This window comes from Chironomus tepperi, unplaced genomic scaffold (genome assembly GCF_022539635.2).
Source record: "Chironomus tepperi strain 1889 unplaced genomic scaffold, CSIRO-AGI_Ctep_v1 contig_393, whole genome shotgun sequence".
Classification (NCBI taxonomy): Eukaryota; Metazoa; Arthropoda; class Insecta; order Diptera; family Chironomidae; genus Chironomus; species Chironomus tepperi.
The window spans coordinates 515,318-532,297 of NW_027226515.1; the positions used below are offsets into that span (position 1 = coordinate 515,318).

Here is a 16,980-nt window from a genome sequence, read left to right on the forward strand (position 1 = left end):
GTGATTTGAAAGAAGCAGTATATTCAAATGGATAACTTTCAGTCATAAAGAAAATTTCTACTGGACAGCAAAAGCTTTTTTAGAGATGACATTATTAAGGTCTATGACACGAAAATACGTAACACAAGTAAATAATGTTAGGACATAAAAGGCATTTAATTTAGATAAGAGAGCTCCTGGCAGGAAATCTTACAAATAAGATAGGAAATTTATTTCTGCTTTAAGATGAGATCCTACAAAGCTCTTTAACCCTAATGATTATTTATTTTTATTAGTATACCAAGAGAAAGCTAGCTTACAGTTAATGCAAATGGATAAAAAATAGTACACTGGGTACAATAAAACAATCTTCATCTCATCTGATAGATGACTTGTGAAAATAAGTTTAATCAAACTTTCTCCCTTCTATTTTCTGCCTTTTTCACATTAAATCATTTCATTGAAATTCATAAACGACTTGTAGCATTTACATTTCCTTCTCTTTTCCCGCTCATTGTTCATCCAAGAGATTTTTTTTTATTCATTGCGTCAAGTGCCATTGAACAAAAAAGTAAGCAGAATTCTCAATTCTCATAATGCGTTACATTACATTAAGGGGATATTCCGTAGAGAAAGCTTTAAGGACTTTAAGTAAGAACAAAAAAGGAAAGAAATTGAAGGAGCAACAACAGCATCAGTAGGAAGAAAATTCAATCTGTTACTAAACAAATTTACTTTAACAGTTTTCTTTCCTCCCTTCTTTTCCCTTTCTCCTCATATACCCGTGCGCGCCATTATTCTCCTATTTTTTTCTCCTTTCATTCTTTGTATATTCATCTCTCATCCTCGAACAACATCATGAACAACACACAATGGTAAGCTCCAGTAAAAGTAAAAAGTTTTATCTGCAAAAAGTGACAAAATATTTTACGAAAGATATATTTCCAATTTCCTACACAGAAAATTTATCAATCTTTTGGAAAAGCCTCGGCTCACTGGCATTAATCTGCCTGGATCTTTATGGCAATAATTTTTTTTTCTTGCTCTGTGCAAAATGCTTTGACACCAATATCGGTATGTGATTTAATGTTAAAAAAATTTATGTAGCAAGAACTGAATGAAAAGATCCTTTCTTATTCTTCCTTATTTATAATGCTCTCTCGCCTGTATTTCGTCTTTCAATATTTTTTTATGCGAGTCAATTTTCATCATTTCTTTTTTTTTTTCTTCTCGCCTTTCAACTTTTAAAAGCTTCTAAACAACTTTTGTTCAGATGAATTTTTTCCCGAGCTACACAAATGGAAGCTATCTCAGATTGACGTCCATATGGCTTCCAAAAATAGGCTTCTATCATTTGGTGTCAATGAAAATGGCTTAACGGAACCTTCTTCATTTATGTCGCTCGGGTCTCACTCTATCGAAATTATTTTCTGCTGCTTTTATTTCGAGGGGTGAAAACTTTGAAATTGTCCACTTCCACGAAACTGATTTTCTCGTTTATGGTTGACGATCCATAACCTTGACATTTTTTTCTTTTATTTATTTAATTTTTCTTTTTAAGCTTGATGATTTTGTCAAAATAAAAGTTTTCCACTCTTGCTCTTTTCTCGTTATTTTTTCCCACAGCAATTTATGTTCGAGGTTTTCCAACTTCTGTGCTTGTCACATGGTTAGATTGAAATAATTTCCTCTGTTGAATGAGGTTTTACTTTTTTGTTAAAAACAGCTTGATATATTTTAAATGAAGTGAATTCGCAGAAATGTTCAGTCAATCTCGTGAGAGAAAAATGAGGAAATAATGGATTAATGTTGTTATGGCTTGCATTGTAAGTGCTTCTATGTATGACACAGTTTCTAGTTCCGTGGAAGTCGTTGACTGCAAACTATCAAGCATAGTTTTCATCCATTTTCACTTAATTTTCTTTCGCAATTTCATTTTGTCTACGCAGAGGCTTTTTCCACTTCATCTATTATTTATTGACATCTATTCACGCAGGATATGAAGAAGCAACTCTAGTACAATAAAAGTGATGCTTTCATCCCTTGAAAAAGGGAATTCTTTCGCTGTATATTTTATGGATATATTCACTGCTTTGTCATAAATAAATTTCCCTCACTTCCCCATATCTTTTATACTATTATTATATATTTTTATATTTATTTTCTATTCTGATATTGAATCGAGTCTGAATAGATGTACAATTTATAGTGTTGAAGGAAAAAAAATATTCCTTACGGAATTAATGTCCACAATATACAGTGATTGGTGTATATATTAAAGAATTGATGAAACAACCGTAGTGTAGTGGGATTATGAAAAATAACAAAAAACGAAAAGTCGTAGAAATATCATTATATTTTCTCATAGCCAAGTTTGTAGCTTTTCTCACAAATGTTTTATGATGAATGGTCAATTTTCCAAACGATTAATCAGGTCAACCTCAATTTTTATTTTCAAAAGCGCTTAGTCTTAACAAATTTCGGAGCATACAAACTTGGAACAAGAATGACCGAATTTTTATCACAAATACAATCATCGACTCTTGTGTAGCATCAAAATCATTATATTCCTAAACTCTAATGTTCATTGCGAAAAATTTATGACTATATAACTAAGCGCACATATGTTCAAACATAAGAACGCAAAGAATAATATGTATAAAATTAGAAAAAAGCACGAGCAGAGAAATTCATTGCTTTCAATGAAGTCTGAAAAATGAAAAGAGGAAGGTTCGCATAATGGCAACACGGGCAACGAGCAAGCAAAAACAGATTCTTTTTTCATGTTTATAGTCACTTAATCAGAAACACACAGTTGCGCTTTATGCATATTACAATGGGAAAACGTTCAGACCGCAACATAAATTTCCACCATGAGCATTTATGCTGCGCTTTGCTTTATTTGCTTCTTCTTCAGTTTATTCACTTTTGCTTAACCACATTTTTCCTGTCTCTATGTATCTGTGAATGTTTTTTTCTTATTTTCTTTATTTGCTTTGTGCTTTCTTATTCTTAACCTCATACTGTGTAATTTTCAATGTTATGTAGATTGGTTTTCTGATGATTTCATTCTAGGGCTGGTAAGTTTGATTAAAAAAATCTTATGAATCTGATTATTCAAGCATTTTTGTGGATCATATTTAATTTTAGGGGTGGATGACCACATTCAGATTGAACCCCAGAAATAATACATGAGGCAGATTGATTGAAGATCATCCCAGTACATTGAAATGTTTTCCGAAATAATTTATTCATAACATTGAACAAATTTGTATCAATCCATTCAAAAATACATCATTATTCATCCTTCAACTAAGGAAACTTCTTGAATCGTTAACATGTCCAACCCTTGTCATGATAATAAAATGGAAATGTGAATGTACGTGTCGCTGAAGCACCAACATAGATATTGAATGTTAATCGTCCATGTTCAACCAATCTTCATTCTTATTCTCATTTTTTGCAGAATACAGAAAAAATGAGGGTAAAAATAAAAAGGTAGACAAGTTTTATGCAACAAAAGGAAGGCATTAAAATTCCAAAATATTGGTACCAATATGCTTAACATTTCCTCTTCAGAGTATTTATAATCGTGCCTTGTTTTCGCTCCAATTCATGTAACAAAAATGTTTATTATAGGCTTTAAGAATTACGTCAACATCCTTTTTCAGGAATCTCCAAATGCCTTAATGCTACTTGTAAAAAGTTGAGTCCAATTTAAAAAAAATAATAATTTTTTCCTCGTAGATGCACCTTTTTCATCATCCGACTTCCTCTCATTCATTCTCAACATCATCCATTTTCAATGTTCCGCTGAAGCAATGAAAACTGCTTTCATAAATTTATAATTTTCATATTTTTTACTTCCTTTAAGCATCACTTTTGACATGAATTTATTATTCAAGTAATGTTTCGGGTGACTTGAGGAAGCTCAAGAAAAGTCATTTGGCCGCATGTGCTATGCTGTTTTTTCTTCGTAATTTAATTTTTTTGGAGGGAAATGAAATTAATAAGAAGAATTTGTTGTAATAAATTTATGTATAATTTGAAGCTATTTCTTCTTATTTCTCATTACATGGGCATTTAACATGCTCGACAGAAATCAAGAAGGGAAATTTATGGAATTAGTTTGGATAAAAAACGATTGTTGAATTTCAAGTTTCCGCTTATTTCGCATAAACAGACCAATTTTCATGAGTATAAACAGCGGAAATGCTTAAATCGTTTTAGTGGATGAAATAAAAAATATTTTTTAGTTATTTGAATTATAAAATATTAGGGTAGATTATCTCTTAAGTGACATTTCCTATTTCAGATGCGAATAAATCACTATTATATGCTGAATTTAATTTAAAGAGCTTAAGCAGCACCAAGCAGAATAATCAGATCTAAAACCGAGAGATGAGAGAAGAGGAGAGAGAGTCTGGGTACTTTAAATCTTTGGACAGAGTATCATGTTGTTGAAACAATAATGTTTTGAGGGAAAATGAGAAATTATTTTAATAAGAGGAAAATGAGTTTCTGACATTTTTATTATGAATTTGCCCTCCAGTATTAAGTTCTATATTTAAAATGGATTTATGCCTCTTGATGATTACGTTTTCATCTACAGAAATCTAGAATCATATATGTATACACAAATAATTCGACATTAAATGTAAGCTCTTAATACTCATGATGCAAAACTATAGTCATAATTTACATATGTAATTGAGGAGATTATGAAGGTTTTGCTCATCTAATTTTGATTGACGATTCTACAAACTTTCTCCGTCATTGCAAATAATCTCCACATTTTTCACCATAAAATTTTATTATTTCAAGCTTTAATCTTAAATAAGAAGCATGGCATATACAAATGTGGCATATTATTAAAGAAAAAGAAGTTTTACGGCAGCATTGCAAGATGAGCACGTTCATATTGAGGACAACTTTATTGAAATTCCTCGTATCGTAATATTTTTTAACATTTTCATGAAAGACGAATCCATAAATCATACATATTGAAGCATAAATCATGAAATTATTGATTATTCTGATGATTTATTATTTTAATAATGTCAATTATTTACACGCAGATTCAGAAGCTCTTTTGATTAAGCTCCACTATTTCCGTCACTAATTATCTGTTTCCACACAAAATTTTCTCGCTTATGAGTTTAATGAACTAAATAGGATCCGAAATATGTCCCATTTTAATTATAAATTTTACTAATTACTATTCAATGACGTTCAAATAAATTTGAGACTAAATAGATTATTTTCATGGCTAATAATATTGTTCCTTGTATGTGAGCAATAAAAATTTGATTTTATTCACTTAATGTACCACTAAAATATTGTGATTAAAATCGATGAATATAGAAACTAAGAATAGAGCTATAATAATATGTATGATTTATGCAAGCGATAAAATTTGTATTTTGTCATGCTTTGGACATGTGAATTACAGGCTGCAACGGAGCTCCACTCAACCTATTTTATGATCACCAATTGGAAGCCACCTCTCGAGGTGAAGCGGAGCCTTTAAAGCTTGGTATCGCTCGGGAACATTTTCGAAATGTCTTAACATTGCCTTTCGTTTCATTATTGATTATGAATAATTTTTGTGATAATAAAGGAGTGTGAGGAAGCGAGAGAAAGTAAAATTCATGGTGATTAATAATTATCTAGGAAATGTGTCATAAATTTCTTCATTTTTTGTTGATTAATGAATTCAAATACCGCAACGAACTAAAAATAAAATTAGAATGAATAAATTTTCACTTAATTATGCAAGATTGAATAGTAAGTTCAAAGGTTTATAGAATATACTTCATCATTTTGCATTGTAAAAACTTTTACTATTGAAATCTAAAAGTTCAAAAGGTTATCCACAAACTTCATTAGGAGAATTCTCCATAAACCTGCTAAACATTCAATGCAATTTAATTTGAAACTTTTCATGCAAAACTCTTTCGTTCTCCTTACCTTAAAAGAGCATATGAGTACTAATGATTTCATTTCTCTTCTGTAATGAGCCTAAAGTAAAACTATCCTTCTATGTCTGAGTATAAAACATGTAATTCCATAAAGGTTAGACTCATCATCTTGTACTGCCTACCCATTAAATACTAACTATTGAATTCTTAAAACTTTTTCATACACAGTTCTATTCTTATACCTAAAACATAAGCTTTCTCTCCTACCAGAAAGATATAAAGATACAGCATGCTTGAACATTTTTATTCAACATTCCTGCCTCTCTTCTTTTACGATCCTTGAAGGATTTTGTACTTTATTTTGGTTATGAAAAATTAAAGCATGTAAGAAGAAGGGGTTCATTTATTATGTTCAAGGATGGGTAGGAAAGAGGAGGGGGATAAACCTGATTAAAATAATGGAAATTTCAAGAATCTCATTGTTTTTGTTTTGAAAAAAGTTCTGTAACGTAATAAATAAACGGTCCCAGAAAGGAAACTAAGTTTAACTCATAGAAGTGGAATAATTCAGCTTTAGTGATTCTTGAAATTCGATACGAAGAGAATTAAGCTTTAAAAATATTTAAATGATTTATTTCTGTTGTTATTGTTGGAAAATGTTTCAGCCAAACGTGAATTAAATTCATCGTGTGTCAAATCTATGAAAAGTGTCTCGTCAAGAAGCCCCAAATGAAAGATAAACGTTAATAAGAAGCTTTCGTTGGTTTTAGTAGTCCCGCGGCATAAAATTGCCTACACAATTCATTTTTCACGGTACACAAGCAAGTAAAAAACTTCATGTAATTTAAAAGAACATGAGAGCTTCAAGCCCAATTGAATATTAAACTTTTTTTTACGCCTATAACGTTATACAACATTAATTAATAAGGGTAAGCATGTTTGGGCGTGTAGCACTTACAAATTAAGATGGAATTATGAAAATGAGAAATTTATAGTTGAGGTTTAATAGTAGAATAAGCGAGTAAGCTTTAAAAAAAGGATCTAAAATTTTTATCGTCATTAGCATAAAAGCGCAACTTTATCAATTTCTTCTTATTATTCTTTGTACTTTTATAGGCAAAAAGGATGTTTTTACATTCTCACTTAAACATGAGGAGAATCGCTTTTCTTAACTCGTAGAAGAAAATCAACCCAAGCACATGCAAAAATTGTAAACTGAACCTTACATTATGTTCAAAGTCAAATTTTTTATTTACTTCCATCTATCGTCCCATCGCGCTCATCTGTATAGAGTGCTGACTAAGGAAATCTTTCCTCATACAAAAAAAATACGACTTGAATTTCAATTTGCTTAATGGAGCTTCCATTTTATTTACAATCTTGCATTACAACAAGACATTTTAGTACAACACACTCATATACGGAGGGAGAAAGATGGATTAAATGAGGAACAATAATAAATTGAATAGAGAAGGATGAAAAAGCTAGTTGTAGATTAAAGCGGGAGAAAAAGAAGAAAAATACGACAAGCACAAAACAAATTCAGTTTGATGACGGTCATTATCAAGACTGTTTAACATAATTAAATATGTAGATTGTATTATGAGTAACTTTTAGCAGCACAATGAATGGATTTAAATGGTTATTTTTAATTTAGGTTAAGCTGCAGATGAAGTAAAAGATATTTCTGAATTCTTGTTTTATTTCATAATAAAATGTATGAACTGATTGCTTGACGGGTCAAACAATGTAATGCAATTAGAGATACGAGACTAAACAAACTATGATTGAGAACAGAAAGGCATCTGTAGGATATGTCCACTTGTAACATTTTGATTTAAATATAGACATTTGTCCTAAATTGTTCCTTTCACAACAAAACAGATCATGAGGGTGGAAAATTTTACAACAATTTTTTTATGCTTCCTACTTTGTATTAACTTTGTTGAAAAAATATTTGGATAAACTTTTATCTTTCAATCATTTTAGGGGTCATATGACGACCGTCCGTCGGTCGGAAAAGGCGCATTCAACCTTCCTTCCATCAGCCAACTGTGTCACAAATAGCAACATATTGCGTCATAAGTAAACGACCTTTTGAGATAAACATCAATCAAGAGTAAATTTAAGAATTATTCGCAAAAATCATGAATAAATAAGCTTGAAGATTTCTTATTTAATAAACAAATCAGATCAAAAGGAAATTATAATTCAAAAGAAATCTAATTGAAATGTCAGCATGGCTGAAAATTAAAATCCAATTTAAAAACTTATGCGATTGAATCATTGCGTACTCACTTAACAGTACACCCACTATACCTTACAATTGTGAATCACGCAACTCATTTAACCAACTAGAGTTTTCCGCTCGAAAACTTATGAACTCAAATGTCAACAAAAGGGAAATTCTATTTAAATATTTGTTGATTCTATTTCATGCCATTAAAAATTCAAAGAGATTTTAAAATTAACTTGTTGCTCTGTTGAATATCAAATAAAAGTTCCTTTTTTATTACATTCGCAGCATAAATTCCAATTAAGAATGTCAAACGACGAAGCAAGAAAAAAAGCTTTTAATATTCAAATGGAAATGGATAGAGCAAAAAAAAGTATTGTGTGCAGTAATTAAAATTTAATTTGATTTGTAATTTAAAAATAAAAATGATGTTGTAATTATTCACAAGAGAGGAAAATTCAATTCATGGTGTAAAATCCTTGACTTGCAATTTAATTAAAATAATTAAATTCAATTGTCTGGAATGTATGTAATACTGTATTTATGTATGTAATCAAATTTATGACTAAATGATCAAAATAATTAAATAATGAAGATTAAACTCACCAATTACAGTTGCAAGTATAATAATTCCTAATACAACAGCCGTTGTGATAACTTGAATGAAATAAATAGTTGTTTCAAACTCTGTCGCTTTGATACCCGTGTCGTTATTACCTGATACCTCCGTGCCATTAAAGAATGAGTTATTTGTATTATAAAATCTAATCAAATCATCACTTATGTTTTTGAATGTATCGTTAAAAGTACTATTGTCGGCATTCGTGCCATTAATTATATTACTATTTACATCACTTATAGAACAAATCACAATATTAAGTAATTTTTGTTCCGTAAAGTCATTACAATCAACTAAATTATTCAGCGCACTAGTAGCGGCGCTGCTACTGCTTGACACTGTCGTCAAATTACCATAATGACTTGTGCCGATCAATATAGTCTCATTGAGCGTAGAAGACACTGGTGCCACTGATTTTGCCACGGCAGATGTTAGGTTCAACATTTTACCGCTTATACTATCAATGACACCATTGGAAACAGTCTGAGTCGAGTCAGTATTTTGATAAATATTATTATTATTAGTATTATTAGTTATATTATTTTGATTATCATTCAATCGATCACTGATGACGAAGCTGTTGCCGTTACTATTCTGCCTGGATGATTGATTAATTGTGTTTTGTTGTTGCTTATAAGCATCAATACCATTGTCATGCGTCCTTAAGCTCTGATACGTTGAATATGGTTGTGAATATGATGATGTTGTCGATGTTGATAAAAAATTCAATCCAACGTCAAGTGCAGTTCCAATATTTGAAGTAAATACGACAGTCGATGATGTGAGTAAGATAAGCTGTGCAAATGTGGCTATTAAATCATTCCAAAACGTCATGTTTCGTTGCATTGATGATGACAGCAATGACGTGTGAAGTGACCAAGGCCAAGTTGATGATAAAAATATGACTGTTGTTCCCCCCGATGTTGTCGATAAAACTGCTGGCATGGTAAGTGAATCATATGATTTTCATTTTTCATCCTTTTGTGCGCACAATTTTACCACTTTAATCAATTTTACATTTTTACTCAGTAAGTCAATATCTTACAATTTTATATCTGTGATACAAAACCACTTTTTATGTGCATTATATGCATTACGATTTTAAGAATTTTAATGCAAAATGCATTTTCACATATTCACTTGAATCACTCATGATGACAAGACTCATTAAGATTCTCTTATATATCGTTGCATCATCATTCACAACTACAATTACTATTGATATTTTTGTTCTTATTCACCTCCCTTATATACGCTCTATAATGTCGCATGAATTTTAATTCATATCATCATGATTTTGTCTTTTCAGTTTCATATCTCTGTTCACTCAACATGAAGCATACATATGTCTTGTAGTTGATGAATCCTGTGATGGGAGAAAATGAAAAAAAAAGAGAGAAAATGTTAGAAATAATTTATGTAGTTTTCTAAAAAAGTTTTAGCGAAGGAAATGGAAATAGAAATTAATTTACATCTCAGGTGTGAGTTTTCGTGTATTTTCCGACAAATTTTTCTTATTTTTCAAAATAATTGGTTGCTTTGTTTTGTAACATTCACATATTCTACTATGGAGTGTCCAATGCATGGATTTAATAATGTACATGTTCATACAAATTTATCATAAATATGAGTATAATTATGCAATCCATTCAAACATATATACTTATATCCTTATTAACATTACAAAATGAAAGGATTTCATTTTTAAAGAGAATTCCAAATGAGAAAATTGACATCTTGTATGAATTACACGAATGAAATCAGTTCTATATGCATTAGCTTCTTCACTCATTGCAATGCATTCGTTATCAAATGAAAATTTTAATGAGAAATTCACATTACTTAGCGAATCTCTGTAATATTGTAGATAATAGCATAAATGACAAAGTCTATGACGAAGTTTATTCAATGTTTTTGAAACAAATCTCGAGGGTTGCTTAAGCTTTTGATTTTTGCTATATAAAAGGCTTGTTACATGCATTTCTTAAGTAAGCATCAAAGAGAATCCTCAAATGGCATAAATGTTTCAGTTCCGATGAGATTTCTTTTATGATGGATGCATCTAAAAGTTAACAAAAGAAGAAGTAATATTTTTTATTTGTACCATTGAGCTTTCAACCATAAAATCCTTTTTGTTATGTTCTTAGAATAACTGATCAAAAGCTACTTCTATAACCTAAATCATCCAAGAAATAAAATCTCTTAGTTCAATACGAAGTTCATGAAATCAAGTCAGTAAAGTGAGGAAAATTTAATACCACGACATCAAAGGGAACAAAAAAAAGTTCGTTTGTTCAAAACAGCATAAAGATTCACAATAAGAGAATGTGAATGTTTCATTACTAACAGCATGAAATGCAATAAAAAATGATCTTAAAGTATGTATTCCACAAAGTGAATGAAAAAGAAGAACATAAAGGGAAAAATGTCAATTTATTTATCAGTAATAATTCCCAATGAAGCATGAAGATGAAGCAACAACTATGAAAAAAAGTAAAGTCAACACTTTTCATTGACGTCGATGGCATTGGTTGTGTATAAGTGAAATATAAGACATTGAATAGATAAAATTATTTACTGTAGATTGAGAAAGTATGGATCCTTAAGAAAAACCAAAAGAAATATCGTAAAAGATCTTATAGAAACTGTAATAAACATAAAGTTTATGATTTAAGCTATTATGGACGCTATTTTTTCACACACTGTTTCATAAACACGATTACCCTCCACATATACATACATTTGAATGCGATAAAGCTGATGAGGATGAAAAGCTTTTTAAGTAAGTGGGAGCAAGACGCAAAGTTTTTTGTTTTTTTATTCGAAAGGAGATAAAGTGCTCATAAAATAAACTGAAACTAACCATAAAACTTTAATACAATAGACAAAAGTAAACGCACATAAATTCAGTCTCACGAGATATATGCCGTTATACTTTAATATAATTGAGTCATCTCAGATAGGATACACAAACAAAATTCCTACATTCCACATAAACTACATTGAGGAAAAAGACATAAAGATATTGGAAAAGTAAATAACAAATAAAGCTTTCCACATCATAAATTTATGTCATCTTTTTCTTCTTTTTGTTATTATTATTATTGCCTTTATCTCCCTTGACAAATAAATGAATGAATGAATAATGGAAGTACAGAAGCTGCAAGAAGGAATGAAAAAAATGGGAAAGAAAAAAATCTCTTTTTGAGTACCACAAAGGATAGAATGGTGAGAAAGTCAAGAGACATTTACATGACAGTTGAAACTCTTCACCTAGAAATGAGAACAAAGAAATCTTTTGACCTATTAACAATTGACCTCCCATAACACCACAGGAATTGATTTCGATCACTTTTTTTCTCTTCTATTTCCATGTTTAACAAATATTTTTGACACAATATAGCACAAAAAAATTCAGTCTTATAGTACTAAGTGGCATGCTAGATGTAAGATATCGTGTAAAAACTAAAATTCCTTATGATTCATGTAAGTTAGAAAGTTCGTCCATAAATTATATAAGGGAGGGAAAACTTATGTTTGACATTCAGTAAGAAATCAACAACATTCTTGAAAATAGTTAGTTTTTTTGTTTATTTTTCAGAGGTTTGTATGTTATTAATGTAGTTTGGTTGTTCCGGTATGTTTTTTTTTGTCGGAGAATTCAATTACAAGGAACGATAATGATGATGAGAGTTAGAAAGTCAAGTTTTATTTATGACTCATACAATTAATCTAAATCATTTTGTATATTTACAAAACTGTCATCTTTATATGCATCCAAATCATCACGCATGATTTTAATTTACATCCTCAATAATTAATTATATTTTTTTATTAATTATGAAGTGAATTAATTAATGATTGATTAAAATTCAATAAATTTTTCATCTCTCATTCGCCGCCAATTAGCTGTCAGACTGTTTATGGCAAATATTTCTTTCTCTCGCTCTGCTTGAGTTCTATTTTTATAAATTACACTCTATTTTCATTTTATTTTGAAAGATTTATGACTCAATGGATATTTTCAATACATACTTCCTGAAAATTCTTTCATACTTGAAATCTTTCAAGGCTTGGACGGTCGGACGTTTGGATAATCAATAAAATAATTGACTAATCATCACTCGAGAGACACTTGCAATCATATGGAACTATTAATTCCGAAGCTGAATATTGCTTATATTACAAATGGCTAGAAATAGCTCCAAAAGTCTCAAAAGATTTATTTACAAATTCAATCAAAGTACGTCAGAATATCTGATGAGGTGTGAAAATAAAAATACTCAAAGAAAATACTTTCAATGTCAATAGCATAGCCTTCACACATCCAAGGACAATAATTTTTCATTTTGAATACTGTTCAGAGAGCTATAATTTAATTCGGCTAGTTTGTTATAATTGCCATGTATTTAAACACACAGCGGATGTGTAATAAAGAAAATTATTGACCTAAAATGGTTGTTTTAGTTTTGCTTTTGGAATTGGAAGCGTTGAGTAAATTTGTACAAATATGAAAATGTTTTGTTTGGGTTTCGACAATTTATATCCCTTTGGACAATTGAACATTTATGGATAAAATTAAATCTTATCAAAGTTTTACCATCTGCAGGTACATTCCGCTCGGTATTGTGTATTTTATAGATTTTTGTTATTTATGGTCGCTTTAACAATTTTGGGAGGATTTAATAATGATATAACGACGATTGTGGGCAACTGAGTGAAAGTTGTCTTCTTTTTAGCTTAACTCTGACATGCTTCTTATTAAATTTTTATGTGAAACAAATACATCATCAATCATTTTTTTCTCGAATTTGTGATCGTTGCTAGACTTTTCAGAGCTTCAATTTTTTCATATTTTATTCGATAAAAAATAAACTTTTCTCATCATCATATAAATTTTTAATATCTTGCAAATACTTGGCATGTGAGAGTAAGTAAGATGTAGTAGAAATAGAAAATATATCAATTTTAGAAATTGACATAAAACATGCCCAATAATAGCTTTTCAAACATCACTTAATCATTCATATTTTCTTTTCGATGTTTATATAGTCAAAGAAAGAGAGCTTCTCGCTCTTATTGTTTATTTTCTCCCTAACAAGTTATTTTTTCACACAAAAAAATTGAAAAAATTACATTATTTTTCTTGTAGATTTTGATGATGCAGCAAGTGTGAGAAAAATCTATTGAAGTGCATGATTGAGAATTATTACAGACTAAAAATGTTTATTTTTCCATTCAAAATGTGCTTTCTCTTTTCCTTTCTCAAAAAAAGTCTTTCATTGACTTCTTAAAACTTTTCTTCAACATTTGAAAATTATGAACAAGAAGAAGCAATAAAAAATAAACTGGACGAAAATTTTTTCCATGCGGCGATGAAAAACATTTTTGTTCTCTTCCTTTTTCTACGTAAAATTGAATTTATGGATTCTCACGAGAATAAATCGTAAGAGATGCGCACTTTTCATGAGTAAGGAAATAGCTGAGAAGATATTTTAGTCATAAAAATGTGAAAGAAAACTTCTTCTTCCTTCTTTCTTTTCATTGTTAGTCTGTCAGATTCTTTCAAGGATCGGAAACCTTATGATTTCTTTTGAACTTTTTATCTTCAAACTTTTATTTAGGAAGGATGATAATATTGACTCGCAGAATGTCCTGACAAACTTGAACCTCCCGAGCGACACAAATGAGGAAGTCTAAATTTGACAGACGCTCGGGCCTATAATAAATTTAAAATTTTATGAAATGTACACAGCAGGAACTTTTATACTGTTTTGAAAAAAGTACAAAACTCATCTACTTGAAATTTTTCTTTCCTGCTTTGTCATTTGGAAAAGAAAGTTCTTTACGATGTCAATTAAAAGGAAATCTGGTTGATAAAACAACTTCCCTCGACTTTTCTGCGTTCCTAGAAATTTGCCTTTTTATGGAATTCGACAAAAGGATGAGGATTGTTAACTTTAATGAGAAAAAACTTCGCAAGTGTTCTCGTGGTTGATGAATGTGTAATAGATCTTGTGTATACTCAAGTTTGTTTACTCCATAGGTATTGTAATTTTAATGAAATGTATACCTCAAAAGAAAATGATGCTGATTTTATAGCAGAATTTATCTATTTTCCGAGTTTATTCCATGAGATAAACAAAGAAGTTGAAAATCATTCAGTACATCAATTTAAAAACGCATTTGAATATTTATTTTAAATTATTCAGAGTTGAATGTTCCCACTGTGATATGGAAATGTTTACATGTAACTGAGAAATGGAATTTTTACGACCTATGGGAGAAATACTGCGTGATGTGTGCTGTCGTATTAGATCTTCTACTTATGATTGTATAATTTTCAATTCAAGCACATAGAATAGCTTGAGGATGAAATTTTTCACAGCAATATGACATAATATTCTCTTGAAAATTTGTTATTTCTACTTCAGCAACCCCTTTCAACACATTTCCATCGATATGTGGGCGAGACACAATATGAAGCCAATTCTTGATCCCTTTTATGATAATATCCTCAATAAAAACTAATTAACTACTGAAATACCATCATAACATCTATGGATTCAGTACAAAAGCCCACATACTAATAAATGTAACATCACAAAGACCAGACAAGAGAAAAATCTGAACAATTAAATGGCAATGACAAGTGTGTGGCACATGTGCGAATGAAGTTTCTTTTCAGTTACTACGTCAATCACAAACACAATCGATTTCCAATTAGTACAATATAATTAATTTCTCTCTCAATCTGCGGTGTAGACAATACATACATACATAAATACATATAATAGTCCATACAAATTTCAAAGATTTTCCTCGACATAATTAGACCTCATTTTTACATGTGTGATAGGTTTGTCTATAGCTATGGTTGAACGTGATAAGTAAGAATGATTTTATGCATGAATGCCATGTGAAAACTGACCGTAAAAGGGAGCAATCTATTGTAACATGAGGGAAATGATTAAATTAATGGGGAGGAATGAATGGTTATTATTTTTCAACCACAAACACTTTCAATTATTTATTTATTAAAGCTTATTCCTGTCAACAATGCATTTGTTGTGGGATATATATTGAATTGTGTTGAAGTCAATCAAGGGGTTTTCTTCGAAATGAAACTAATTTGTTGTGGATTAAGACGATTGTTCAGAATATAATTTGGTCTCGTACATTATTGATCAATCAGATTGTATTAAGTTCAATTTAATTGATTTTCTATATTTATTGTTAGCAAAAATTGCTTTACATTTCATTTATTTAATTGTTGATATTGTCAAAAATAAGTTATTGCTTAATTTATCATTAAAGATAATATCATCTCAATGTCACACTTTGCTTACATAAGATTTCAAGGATGATATCATGTTATTTTAGAACGACTTCTAGTGGAACCATTAGACGACAATTCTCGTTCAATTACAACTAATTAATTTACTTAGATCAATTAATTATAATGACAATAAATTTCATCTTTTTTTCTCTCATTGAGAAAAAGAATCGACTATCTTATGCCGTGAACGTTAGTGCTATGCATAATTCAATTAATTTGAATTGTTTACAAAAAGTAATTAAAGACGAGGTGTGTGTATGCCATTATGCCATGCTATTAAGATAGATAATAAAATGATGCCATTAAATAGCAGATATGCTGATGATATCTGTTACCATCTCACTTTCTAGCATGTCTCTTTTCTATTCATCTATTAATTCCTTTTTTAAGCCCTTTATGCTTTCTACAATGTAAAATTGTGTGTAAAGGTATCAACAAAACTGTAAAAATAGAATGGAATTGTGATATCAGAAACGATCAAAGGTTTGTAATAAAGGCTTACTGTCGAGCGTTATAAGGGTCTTTGTAGCGTCAGCAAAAATTAAAATGAATGAATTAAAGGTGTTTTCAATGACTGTCTGTCAAATTATATTCTAAAAATAGCGACAGTCTACAAGAAGCCAAAGTTCAAAAAAAAAAATGTTCAAGCTTAGCAAACTCTTTAAAAATTTAAGCAGGGTAAACGAAACTCAAATATGTCAACATGAGCTTTATAACTGGTAGATGAAATGTGCTTGCTAAAAGCTCGCGAAACAAACATCCATGACTGCCTGAAGTAATTCATTTTTCTGTTTTTTTGCTGCTTCCCTCTGTATTAACAATTATTAAATGTTCTCTACCGTACATCCATGCATGTATGTATGACTACATGTAGGTTTTTATGTGA

The 16,980-nt window shown here is 30.1% G+C and overlaps 1 protein-coding gene across 3 annotated transcripts in view; it reads right to left on the reverse strand.

Annotated features, from left to right (window-relative positions):
• LOC139096456 (5-hydroxytryptamine receptor-like) overlaps window positions 1-16,980 on the reverse strand; it is a 54,240-nt gene that overhangs the window by 28,567 nt on the left and 8,693 nt on the right. For 2 of the 3 annotated variants that reach the window (XM_070648168.1, XM_070648166.1), the window contains exon 2: window positions 8,743-10,121. In XM_070648168.1, coding sequence (XP_070504269.1) covers window positions 8,743-9,700 — 958 coding nt within the window. In that variant the 5' untranslated portion in view covers window positions 9,701-10,121. The remainder of the gene's footprint in view (window positions 1-8,742; window positions 10,122-16,980) is intronic. The other variant, XM_070648167.1, reaches the window with a different exon arrangement.